Below are 13,602 nucleotides of genomic sequence, written 5' to 3'. Positions count from 1 at the left end.
AGGGTTTTCAGGGGTTAGGTAATGCCACGGGTCCACGCTACGACATTTCCCAACGGTAAAACTGACTGTGCATGTTTGGGATCTGTGATGATATCGGTAGGACCGCTATTTCATAAGCTGTTTATATGTGCTCTAATAAGATAACGGCTGCTTTAACAGTTCAGAAGTGTTTTCCAAATACGAGCCTGATAAAACTAGCACTTCAGTTCTATGATCTAACACACAGAGTGAAAGTGAGGGCAGCCACTGATTTTAAAAGCATGTCAGCTCTACGGTACGTAAACATGTTTCCAAATTCTTGAGTTGCTTGTGTACAGCAGCTGACACCGGGCTTCAAAACACTTCCTGCGATGTTGCAGTATTGCTTTATGTTCAGTATTCAGATTGCAATTGATGGCTTCTTCCGTTGTGCAGTATAAGTCCTTCGATAGTCCATCATGTTTGGCAATCATGCATATCAAACCTGGGACAACATATCATTGTAGCAGAAATGTACAAGCGAGTCGATTCACATCTCTATCAAGACGCTGCCGTTGCTTCACATATTCCCCTAACATCAGTGTAAACGTCTAGTTCTGCTAACAAAACAAACTAATGAGCATTGCCATGTCCATGTTTGGAGGATTATTCAATATTCTGTTTCATTCCAACTTGTTAGAATAACGCTGACTGCACTAACAACTCATACGTTACCCTTACACCCACCACTCATTAAGTGTCCATGGAGAAAACGAAGAGGCAACTCCTAGTTGTAAATGTAAACCTATTGTAAGTACACATAGTACAGCAGCTATTCAACAGCAGTACACTGGCATAAAGCACGGCAACATTGTCTTTGAGAACGGGATGGTAATTGTTTTGAGGGCAAGGTGAGAATGTCCAGTGTTGGGCTGCATGCTGAGCACGACTATTGCGCCGGTCCTTTCCCCCCCCCCAGCTGTATAGAAATAGGTTTCTCCATTTAATTGGATGGTGGGCATGTGGAGCAGAGAGGTGAGAGGCTTATAGTAGGAAGTGTTAGAAGGTCTAACTAAGAGGTGTCAAAGTCAATTCCTGGAGGACACGTGCTGCTTTTTAAAAATCCTGGCCTCTGCTCTTAATAAGTGAATTAGCTCAACATTGGGTCACAAGGATGGAACAATTCGTGTAAAATAAAATAGAAATTACAGTCAAGTATATATTTGTATGCTATGGGATAATTTGTTATATAAAATTCAGAATTATCTGGTGTTGGATGAGGGGGCAACCTATTGAGGTAGAAAAATGATATGAGTGCAAACCCATATCTCTCACAATGCTCAAGAGTAAGACTATTGACTTGTACACATTGAAGTAAGAAAATGGTGGACTTGGGCAATGCGTACTCTCACTTTCCTCTCAGTCATTGGCTTTATTACCGCTGTTTGAATTTAGAGATACTGTGGAGTATGTTTTTTTCCCCATCAATGGTGTCCTTATCTCTCTCACTATAAACTCTTAAGTTGTGGAGATAATTTTTCAATTTTCAGCCTTCCTCCTAGAGAGTGTATTTCCCCATCCACATCAACACAGCAAGATATCACATTCCCCGAGCTTTGGTTCAGATTACCATTTTAAAAGTGATTAAGCACACTTTTGTGCAGTTGAAATCGCCGGGGAAAAGTATTTCAGAGAACAACTGTAATTACTTATCTGTTTGCCTGTGGGCTTTTCTCACCACCACAATCAATTATTCTGTCCTCTGAAATAATAAATGACTAAGGCTAAATGGATTTAGGAGAGCAAATCCGATATTTCACCTTTGAAAGAAACATTGTTGGAAACAGTTCTAGCAAAAATGAACACATTAATGAGCCCCAGCTGCTGTTTCAAAAGGTGCTGAAAAATAACCAGGACGTGGGATAGACAACGATTTGAGCCTCCTTCATATGGACCATAGGTTAAAACGCCAAGGTATTCAAAGCCACTTCCAATTTGGTATTTTGTCTGGTGTTCTCCTTTTTGATAGATCAAACCAGTATATTTTCAAACAACCTATGTCGTTTGCTGACTTCAAGCTAAAGGGATTAATGCAGAAAGCGTGTCTTTCTTGTACCTCCAAGATATAAAACAAAGCATGAGGCATCCGGCCAGGAAAAGCAAATGTGGCATCTCTGCTGTATACTGCGTTTAGCAAATGAGGCTCGATCATCCTCCGGCAATTTCCGCAGGATCTGGAGAATGGAAGTGATTGAACGTTCAAATGACTGTAGCCTATATTTCCTACAGTTGTGGCAATGGCCCTGCGGTCCTCATATTTCACCTTTTTTTTAATATATATATATTTTTGCGATAGTCTCTCTCAGGGCTCTATTTCCGACTGGCGTTAAGGCGGCGCTAGATTCAACTTGTAAAAGCTGGGGTTCTGCTAGTTAAGACTGGCCAAAAGCTTGTCATAGATGTAACGCGATTTGTTACGGCATTGATTTTGTCAGAGGAGGCGCACAGTAGCCTAATCAGTAGCCTATAACCAATGTTTTATTAAAATATCATAAGCAGCAAAACAGTCAACAGACTTTCTTTACATTTCTGTTGGATCTAACCGTCAAATCGCATGAATTCTGATCGCTGCCCTTGGTGCTGAATCCCCTTGGAGCCTAAGCCATTTGACCGGTTTTTATTGTTTGCCTTTCACGTGACAAAGTCATTAACAGGCCATATCAACAGATATGGTCGGCTAATCTTCTTAACTTTTGTTTAATTGTCCATGGCTCAAAAATGTATAGCATGCGAGTGTAATTTGTGTAGACTAGTATTTCCATGTTGAAGCCAGATTAGATAAATGTTTGTTATAACTAGGCCTATAGTAAGATTTGTGTATACTATTTAATAATCTATATTCAATGGATAGGACAAACATCCATGCCTCCTACCGAAGGATTCCTAGAAGGCCAGCATCACAGAGTCGCCTCTTCACTGTAGACGTTGAGACTGGTGTTTTGCAGGAACTATTTAATTAAGCTGCCAGTTGAGGACTTGTGAGGTGTCTGTTTCTCAAACTAGACACTCTAATGTACTTGTCCTCTTGCTCATCTGAGATGCAGTATGTGAAACCTAACATCTCATTTGCATAGGGAGAGACATGTCACATTTTCTGGCCTATCAAGACAAAGGATTAATTTCCTCTGGCTGTGAAACTCGCATCTCCACTTACAATACAGATTATGAAACGGGAGAGCCTAGCCATTGCAGCAAAGGCAGTATTATCTGGCAGCTTCATCAAATAGTACCCGAAAAAAAACAAGTCTCATCGTCAACAGTGAAGAGGCGACTCCGGGTTGCTGGCTTTCTAGGCAGGGTTGCAAAGAAAAAGCCATATCTGAGACTGGCCAATAAAAAGAAAAGATGGTTAAAAGAACACAGACACTGGACAGAGGAACTCTGCCTAGAAGGCCAGCATCCTGTAAAAAAAACCCACAAATGCTGATTCTCCAGATACTCAACTAGTCTAAAGAAGGCCGGTTTTATTGCTTCTTTAATCAGGGACAACAGTTTTCAGCTGTGCTAACATAATTGCAAAAGGATTTTCTAATGATCAATTAGCCTTTTAAAATTATAAACTTGGATTAGCTAACACAACATGCCAATGGAACACAGGAGTGATGGTTGCTGATAATGGGCCTCTGTTCGCCCATGTAGATATCCCATAAATAATCTGACGTTTCCAGCTACAATAGTCATTTACAACATTAACAATGTCTACACTGTATTTCTGATCAATTTGATGTTATTTTAATGGGCCAAAAATGTGCTTTTCTTTCAAAAATAAGGACATTTCTGAGTGGCCCCAAACTTTTGAAAGGTAGTGTATGTTTAACAATGTATTTCCATATTGAAGGAATGCACTCGGAGCTCCCGAGTGGCGCAGTGGTCTAAGGCACTGCATCTCAGTGCTTAAGGCATCACTACCGACATCCTGGGTTGAATCCAGGTTGTATCACAACCGGCTGTGATTGCGAGTCCCATAAGGCGGCACACAATTGGCCCAGCATCAACTGGGTTTGCCTGGTGTAGGCCATCATTGTAAATAAGAATTTGTTCTTAACTGACATGCCTAGATAATAAAAGTTCAATTTAAAAAAGAACAATGTGGACTGCAAACATGTTCAACATATTTAACAAATATGGGGCAGGCCATTTAACAAACTAGGAAATAACGGACTACAATCGAATTGGAGATGATGACGAGGCAATACATAAAACACTGTAAAGACAACTTGAAGCAACCACATATTCAGCCATGGAGCAAGTTCTGATTGGCCAATGAGGTGTCAAGCCTCGACGTACCCACAACTTGTTAATTCATCAAAACCCAGAAATGTTGTGCCACCTCCAGCTACTCTGCACATATTCTGGAAGTAAAATAGCACAACAACAAAAATCTGTCACCAGCACTAAGATTTATCATTGTATTTGGTTTGTTAAAATAGAGCCCTTAGTGTAATAGCCATTGTAGCTGTGTCTTATAATAAGATCTGCATTGATTTGTATTGCCCTTTCAATAATAACCAGTAAACGAAATGTGAGCAATAGTTCCCTTGGTGAATACTTGCTGTTTAATTAGTAAACAGAAATCAAACTGAATGGAAAATCAATAGATGGGAAATATATGGGTTTCGTAATCAAGACCCATTGGTGAACTCAGGAATATAAAGAGGAATCCATCATATTTACTGAAAGTGGCAATCTTCTTTCCACCTAATTTAACACCTGATTTACTTAACAGGCACTTCTCAATAGGCGGTCCCTTTGATTTTCCCCACATTTTGTTACATTACAGCCAGTAGAGGCTCCTCAGTGAATTTCTCCTCAGTGAATTTCATAAAAATAAAACAATTAAAAAGTTATATTTTTTTGTAAAAATGATACTAAATATAATCATCAAATAATTTATTAAAACACACTATTTTGCAAAGAAGGTCTAGAGTAGCCTCAACAGCACTCAGTAGGGTAGCACCATGGTGTAGCCGGAGGAAAGCTACCTTCCGTCCTCCTCTGGGTGCATTGACTTCAATACAAAACCTAGGAGGCTCATTGTTCTTTACCCCCTTCCATAGACTTACACAGTAATTATGACAACTTCCGGAGGATGTCCTCAAACCTATCAGAGCTCTTGCAGCATGAACTGACATGTTGTCCACCCAATCAAAGGATCAGAGAATGAATCTAGTACTGACAGTATTAGTTACAGCTAGCTAGCACTGCAGTGCATAAAATGTGGTGAGTAGTTGACTCAAAGAGAGAGAGAAAGACATTAGTCGAACAGTATAACAAATTCATTTCTTAACACCCTGCTCAAACAAAGGGATGTTATTTTAGCTATCTGGCTATGACTTTCCAACAAAACATTGGAACTCTTCCATGTCAAGGTAAGCTTTTGGCATTACAAATGTATTGCCACCGGGGTCCACCGGTGTAACTGCTTACTGACTGTACACTAACGTTACTGCATGATTGTAGTGGGTTTACTAACACATTAGTTCTATTAGCTATGCTGACTATGACGTTACTTCTTTAGCTAATATTGTGACACCGATGTAGGCTGTGTGTAGTGGTTTGGCTTGGAAACGTTTTTTCGCCTGGTCACATACAGCTGATGTGTTGGGCATTGAAGTCCACAAGCGAAGGGACAAGGTGAGAGGACGAGAGTGTATTCATTCCGCTGATTCTGTTGAAAAACATTTCTTAAATGGAAGCAAATGGAACAAATCGGGGATAACATACCTGAATTTGTCACATTTTTGGACGAATGATTACACCCTATATCAGCTAGATGCAGGCAAGAGTGTGCAAGGCGGTGTTGAATGTCAAATGTGTCCCTCGACACACCTCAAATGTGTCTCTCAACCTGTGTGCACCTACGTTGTAAACCGTCATTCATAGGCTAGCCCAGTGGTACCCAATCCTGGGGAGCCAAAGTGTTTCACATTTTTTATTTTGCCCTAGCACTACACAGCTGATTAAATTATCAAATGATCAACTCATCAAAAGGCTTTGATGATTTCAATCAGGTGTGTAGTGCTAGGGCAAAAACAAAAATGTGCACCCCTTTGGGTCCCCAGGACCAGGATTGAGAACCACTGGGCTAGGATGTAGCAACCTTATAATGGGGGAAGGGAAATCTGAGTGTCGAATATTAGCCTAAACCTATCGCTGTTACATTTAACTGGGTGAATGGAATATGAATGACAGTCGTCCAGTATGCTGTAATAGAAAAAAAATAGTCCTCCCTCATCTTAAACAGCACTGACCGCCACTGATTACAGACTTATTCTAAAATGGATTCATTGTTTTTTTTAATCAATCTACACACAATACCCCATAATAACAAAGGAAAGTGGTTTTTAGAAATGTTTTCAAATGTATTAAAAAAAATGAAATATCACATTTATATAAGTTTTCAGACTCTTCACTCAGTACTTTGTTGAAGCACCTTTGGCAGCGATTACAGCTTCGAGTCTTCTTCGGTATGACGCTACAAGCTTGGCACATCTGTATTTGGGGAGTTTCTCCTATTCTTCTTTGCAGATCCTCTCAAGATCTGCCAGGTTGGATGGGGAGCATCGCTGCAGAGCTATTTTCAGGTTTCTCCAGAGATGTTAGATAGGGTTCAAGTCCAGACTCTGGCTGGGCAACTCAAGGACATTTAGAGACTTGTCCCGAAGCAACTACTGCTTTGTCTTGGCTGTGTGCTTAGGGTCGGGGTCCTGTTGTAAGGTGAATCTTAGCCCCCAGACCGAGGTCCTGAGCGCTCTGGGGCAGGTTTTCATCAAGGATCTCTCTGCACTTTGCTCCGTTCGTCTTTCCTTCGATCCTGACTAGTCTCCCAGTCCCAGACACTTGGCTTTTCAGGCCAAAGAGTTCAATCTTGGATTCATCAGACCAGAAAATCTTGTTTCTCTTGGTCCAAGAGTCTTTAGGTGTCTTTTGGCAAACTCTAAGCGGGCTATCATGTGCCTTTTACTGAGGAGTGGCTTCCGTTTGGCCACTACCATAAAGGCCTGATTGGTTGAGTGCTGCAGAGATGGTTTTCCTTCTAGAAGGTTCTCCGCATTACCAAAGAGACACTCTAGAGCACACTCTAGACACTCTGTCAGAGTGACCATCGGGTTCTTGGTCACCCAGTTTGGCCAGCTCTAGGAAGAGTCTTGGTGGTTCCAAACTTCTTCCATTTAAGAATGATAGAGGACACAGTGTTCTTGGGGACCTTCAATGCTGCAGAAGTATTTTGGTACTCTTCCCCAGATCTGACTCGGAGCTCTATGGACAATTCATTCAACCTCATGGCTTGGTTTTTGCTCTGACATGCACTGTCAACTGTGGGACCTTATATATACAGGTATGTGCCTTCCCAAATCATGTCCAATCAGTTGTATGTACCATTGTATGTACCACAGGTCAAGTATTGGAAACATCTCAAGGATGATCAATGGGAACAGGATTCCCCTGAGCTCAATTTTGAATCTCATAGCAAAGGGTCTGAAGGTATTTTAGTTTTAAAATTGTAATACATTTGTAAATATATTTATTTTTTTAACTGTTTTTGCTTCATCATTATGGAATATTGTATATAGATTGCTGAGGATCTTTTTTATTATTTAATCAATTTTAGAATAAGGCTGTAATGTAACAAAATGTGGATAAAGTCAAGGGGTCTGAATACTTTTCGATGGCACTGTATACAGTGTATCTTCACAGTCTTTTAACATGGAATAGTCATTGTGGAAGCAAAAAAATGATAACATTAAACATCTGTACTTACCTGAGATAATGGAAGCGAGACGGAATGCATCAGGGTAGCGAACAGGCATCACAGGTTCATAAGGGGATGTTTCATAAAGCTCTCCACCTGGGAAAACAGTACATGATGAAATTGTTTTGATAAAAAGGAAAATGATAGTGTGCTCACACCCACATACTGTAGTTCATGGTACATTAATTACTGGGTATGTGTTGCGGTACATTTAATAAAGGAATATGATCTCAAAATGTATACAAAGTTGTTGACCTTCATGTGTCTAAGGCAAGGAGTCATGGTTTTAGAAACATTGCACAGGATAAAACATTTTTTTTGTGCTAAAACAATAAGCAAATATCTACATTGTTTGTGTTGATAACAGAAACCAGTGAAGTTTGAATTCTACAAAATTTGTCAACTTGAGATTTTGGCTCTTAATCGGTCTGTCTGACCAATAACACATTTTACACCCTGAAGATTTCAATGGTGTGAACATTTGGCTAATTTTGTGATATGCAAAGCAGATCGTTCACCACGGTCAGATAATTTGATTTTGGAAAGAACATTTGGTCCTGGTGCTCTCTGATTTAGGTGTGGCAGCCTCCAAACGCTGAATTGCTATGGCTGTTTGTAAAAAAAAATGAATCAAATTAGCACTCAACTGACTGTGCTGCTCCCCTGTGCCTCTCTCTCAGAAGCCTCTAATCCTGTGTTTAAAATTCACAGCCATTCGGTGTGATCCAGACAAAACCCTCCAGTGTGTAGCATTGCATTTTGATGCTAACAGAAACACAGCAAGGCTGGTGTGGGACAGGCAGGGAGCCCACCGCAGCAAATGAGAAAATCCAAAACCTGTGGGGAGAGGTGAAGCCCAGTGGATAACCATCCAATCAATAAATATCACCATTTGTTTATCACAATGCTCCGTGCGTTTGAAAAGAGGATGTTACCTCATCAAGTGTTCTTCCAGCTGTTCAGAGAATGGAGACTTCAATGGAAGGTAGTGTGTGATTCACATATGTGTTGATCATGTTGTACAGTATAGTGCATATTTCATTACCAGGCTGCCGATCAGGTGGAATAAAAAGAATACCCTTGAAGATGTCACTTTAGTAACACAGTGTAACGTGGGTTCACAGTACATTTGTTGAAAAGAAAACATTGTATTATGATGTTATCTTAGTTCCATCGTGAACAGGGGGATACAAAAAGCGTCAGTAAAACAACTATTGAAATACACCAAACTAAAGATGATCAACTATAACGCCAAATGGCTAAAAAAAAACATGTCATTCAACAGGAGTGAAAGTTGCGCCTCCCAGCATTATAAACTGCAGAGGGACGACATTGAACTCTTCCCTTGCCAACTCCTGAGCAAAAGTCCAAGGAGGGCCACACTAAGGCTGATATAATGTCTTGTTCCCTTATGTGAGGGGGAGAAAAAAATCATAACCAGTTTCCCCATCTGATAATGAGGAAACATGTCTAATAATTAAGATTTTGACCATGGACCCTGACTCAGGACTCCAGACACACTCCATAGATTCCTAGACATAATACATTACTATAAGAAAGTAAGCAACCCATTGTAAGACATTGCAGAGAGACTGTCAGCATCTACACCACCCTACATCCTACTGACTGCTTGCCTCTGAAACTAAGCAGGGCAGGGCCTGGTCAATTCTTGGATGGGAGAATAGAATATGCTGAATGTGGTGTTGGAGGGCCATAAGAAAGCACTATTCCATCTGGTAAGGGAGTGATGGGGGGAAGGGGTAACTCAACTGCATAAGGTGCCATCATTCAAATGAGACATTAAACAGATGTCCATAATCTCTGTGGTCATTAAAGTAGCCATGGCACTTGTTGCGCGAGTTAAAGGTTAACCCCACTGTCAAAGCTAAAATCCTAATCTGGCTTCTCATACTCCCTTGGCCACCTACAGTCATTTTCTCCAGCTTCCAACTGACTCATTCAACCCCTGCAACTCTTCTCCAGGTAGAAGATGATGTGGTCAAATGAGGGTCAAATAAAAGTTGGTGTGTTTGGTCTTATCATTGTGCTTGTTCATACTGCTGCTTCATAATCAAAACGATTGATTGAACTACAAATCAAATTGTACTTGTCACATGTGCCGAATACAACGGGTGCAGTGACATGCTGAATAACAATTTTTAGGGCCTTCCTCTGACACCGCCTGGTATAGAGGTCCTGGATGGCAGGAAGCTTGGCCGTGGTGATGTACTGGGTCGTACACACTACGCTCTGTAGTGCCTTGCGATCGGAGGCCGAGCAGTTGCCATACCAGGCAGTGATGCAACCAGTCAGGATGCTCTTGATGGTGCACCTGTAAAGCCTTTTGAGGATCTGAAGACCCATGCCAAATATTTTCCGTCTCCTGAGGGGGAATAGGTTTTGTCCTGCCCTTTTCACGACTGTCGTGGTGTGCTTGGACCATGTTAGTTTGTTGGTGTTGTGGAAACCAAGGAACTTGAAGCTCTCAATCTGCTCCACTACATCCCCTTCAATGAGAGTTGGGGGCATGCTCGATCCTCCTTTTCCTGTAGTCCACAATCCTCTCCTTTGTCTTCATCACGTTGAGGGAGAGGTTGTTGTCCTTGCACTACATGGTCAGGTCCCTGACCTCCTCCCTATAGGCTTTCTCATCGTTGTCGGTGATCAGGCCTACCACTGTTGTTTCATTGGAAAACTTAATGATGGTGTTGGAGTCGTGCCTCGCTGTGCAGTCATGGGTGAACAGGGAGTACAGGACGGGACTGAGCACGCACCCCTGATGAGCCCCAGTGTTGAGGATCAGTGTGCGGACGTGTTGTAATGTACCCCTACCACCTGGGGGTGGTCCGTCAGGAAGTCCAGGATCCATTTGCAGAGGGAGGTGTTTAGTCCCAGGTTCCTTAGCTTAGTGATGAGCTTTGAGGGCACTATGGTGTTGACTGCTGAGCTGTAGCATTCTCACATAGGTGTTCTTTTTGTCCAGGTGTGAAAGGGCAGTGTGGAGTACAGATACAGATTGCGTCATCTGTGGATCTTTGGTATGCAAATTGGAGTGGGTCTAGGGTTTCTGGGATAATGGTGTTGATGTGAGCCATGACCAGCCTTTCAAAGCATTTCATGGCTACAGACGTGAGTGCTATGGGTTGGTAATCATTTAGGCAGGTTACCTTAGTGATCTTGGGCACAGAGACTATGGTGGTCTGCTTGAAACATGTTGGTATTACAGACTCAGACAGGGAGAGGTTGAAAATATCAGTGAAGACACTTGCCAGTTGTTTAGTGCATGCTTGGAATACACATCTTGGTATTCCGTCTGGCCCTGTGGCATTGTGAATGTTGACCTATTTAAAGGTCTTACTCACATCGGCTGCGGAGAGCGTGATCACACAGTCGGCCGGAACAGCTGATGCTCTCGTGCATGTTTCAGTGTTACTTGCCTCGAAGCGAGCATAGAAGTTATTTAGCCCGTCTGGTAGGCTCATGTCACTAGGAAGTTCTTCGCTGTGCTTCCGTTTGTAGTCTGTAATAGTTTGCAAGCTCTGCCAGATCCGACATGCGTCAGAGCCGGTGTAGGACGATTCGATCTTAGTCCTGTATTGACGCTTTGCCTGTTTGATGGTTTGTTGGAGGGCATAGCGGGATTTCTTATAAGCTTCCAGGTTAGAGTCCCACTCCTTGAAAGAGGCAGCTCTACCCTTTAGCTCAGTGCGAATGTTGCCTGTAATCCATGGCTTCTGGTTGGGGTATGTACGTACAGTCACTGTGGGGATGACGTCATCGATGCACTTATTGATGAAGCCCATGACTGATGTGGTGTACTTCTCAATGCCATCAGAGGAATCCCGGAACATATTCCAGTCTGTGCCAGCAAAACAGTCCTGTCACTTAGCATCTGCTTCATCTGACCACTTTTTTATTGATTTACTCACTGGTGCTTTCTGCTTTAATTTTTGATGGTAAGCAGGAAACACAGGAGAACATAATTCTGGTCAGATTTGCCAAATGGAGGGTGAGGGAGAGCTTTGTATGTGTGTGGAGTAAAGGTGGTCCAGAGTTTTTACCCTCTGGTTGCACATTTAACATGCTGATAGAAATTTGGTAAAAGGATTTAAGTTTCCCTACATTAAAGTCCCTGGCTACGAGGAGCTTGTTTGCTTATGGCGGAATAGAGCTCATTCAATGCTGTCTTAGTGCCAGGCTCTGACTGTGGTGGTATGTAAACAGCTACGGAAAATACAGATTAATACTCTCTAGGTAGATAGTGTGGTCTACAGCTTATCATGAGATGCTCTACCTCAGGCGAGCAAAACCTAGAGACTTCCGTAGATATCGTGTACCAGCTGTTGTTTACTAATATGCATAGTCCCCCGCCCCGTGTCTTACCAGAGGTTGCTGTTCTATCCTGCCAATAGAGTGTATAACCCACCAGCTGTATGTTATTAATGTCGTCGTTCAGCCACGACTCGGTTAAACACAAGATATTACAGTTTTTAATGTCCCGTTGGTAGGATATACGTGCTTTCAGTTCGTCCCATTTATTTTCCAGCGATTGAACGTTAGCTAACAGTACGGATGGCAAAGGCAGATGAGCCACTCGTCGCTGAAACCTTTGTGTTGTGCACCCTAAGGACAAAGAAATCCCATTTCTACCACTTCCCTAGCTTCCCTTCACTACTTCAGTCAGCATTGGCGATCATCACAACGTGTAACATCACCACAGGCAGTTCTCTAAGAGTAGCTATTGCAGAAACCATGGGGGAGGGTTGTGAGATAAGGGGATATTATCCCTCTTTCTCCCTGTCCACATTTTTCCATATCATCCTACACATCTCTATAGTGAGAAAGCAAAGGCAGCCAGACACACATTCTTACTTCTCTCTCTTAGCATGCCTAAGTACAACAATTGCCCATTTTTACGAGTGCTTGGAACTCTTAGGGAACCCACAGTTACCACTGAGATAGGTCCTTTTTCCCAGAGACTTCCCATAAAGTCTGTTTACCCATCCTAAATGGCCATTGTACAATAGCAAAATCTTCAAACAAAGCCAAATGCTCTAGCTTTGAAAGTGCTGTGGCCAGCCTCAGGGCCAGCTTAGAGAGGATCATGGATGATGAAGCTCTATTCTTCTCCGGGGGGACTGAGGGGAAGTTTAGGGAAACAAACTATTTCAGTTTCACCCAAGTGGCCAAGAAGAAACTTCCCTGCATATCATACAAGTATATTATAATTTAGCCTCATCCACATACACTGAGTATACAATACATTATTAAGAACTCTTTCCACGACATAGACTGAGCAGGTGAATCCAGGTGAAAGCTATTATCCCTTGTTGATGTCACTTGTTAAATCCACATAAATCAGTGAGGATCAGTGGTCTCCAACCTTTTCTAGCATGAGAGCTACTTAAAAAAAAGGAAACATGTCACGAGCTACTCATTTTTTTATTTCTTTCAAATAGGCAAATTCTGCTCTTCTCCTCCCCACTGCAACTCTTCCCCGGGTCCTTAGTGTAAGAGAAAGTAATGTTTTCTGTCAACATATCTGGTAAATTAAAGGTTAATAAAATCTGTTGTATATTTCCAAAATGATTTTCCTTCAAAATTACAATTGTTCATAGAGAAACAACGAAATTGGATGTTCTGAGTCCATGTCAATGGTTAAATCATATCATAAGAAAAACATTTTTAGGCTTGGATTAAAAAAAAATGTAATTCCCCTTTAATTGCGCATCTAGAAATTGAGGAATGTGACATCTAACATGCTGACCCCAATGTTTGCGTTCGCGTTACGTGCGCTTACGTTGCAAAATAAATGTATGTCTACATGTTAT

The 13,602-nt window shown here is 41.8% G+C and overlaps 1 protein-coding gene across 1 annotated transcript in view; it reads right to left on the bottom strand.

Annotated features, from left to right (window-relative positions):
- Positions 1-13,602, bottom strand: part of LOC124035156 (GDNF family receptor alpha-2-like) — a 78,407-nt gene that overhangs the window by 49,685 nt on the left and 15,120 nt on the right. Inside the window, exon 3 of the mRNA XM_046348577.1 lies at positions 7,781-7,867. Within this exon, the coding sequence (XP_046204533.1) occupies positions 7,781-7,867 (87 nt within the window). The remainder of the gene's footprint in view (positions 1-7,780; positions 7,868-13,602) is intronic.

Source organism: Oncorhynchus gorbuscha, linkage group LG05, assembly GCF_021184085.1.
Source record: "Oncorhynchus gorbuscha isolate QuinsamMale2020 ecotype Even-year linkage group LG05, OgorEven_v1.0, whole genome shotgun sequence".
Lineage (NCBI taxonomy): Eukaryota > Metazoa > Chordata > Actinopteri > Salmoniformes > Salmonidae > Oncorhynchus > Oncorhynchus gorbuscha.
This window is presented reverse-complemented; position numbering and strand designations above follow the sequence as displayed.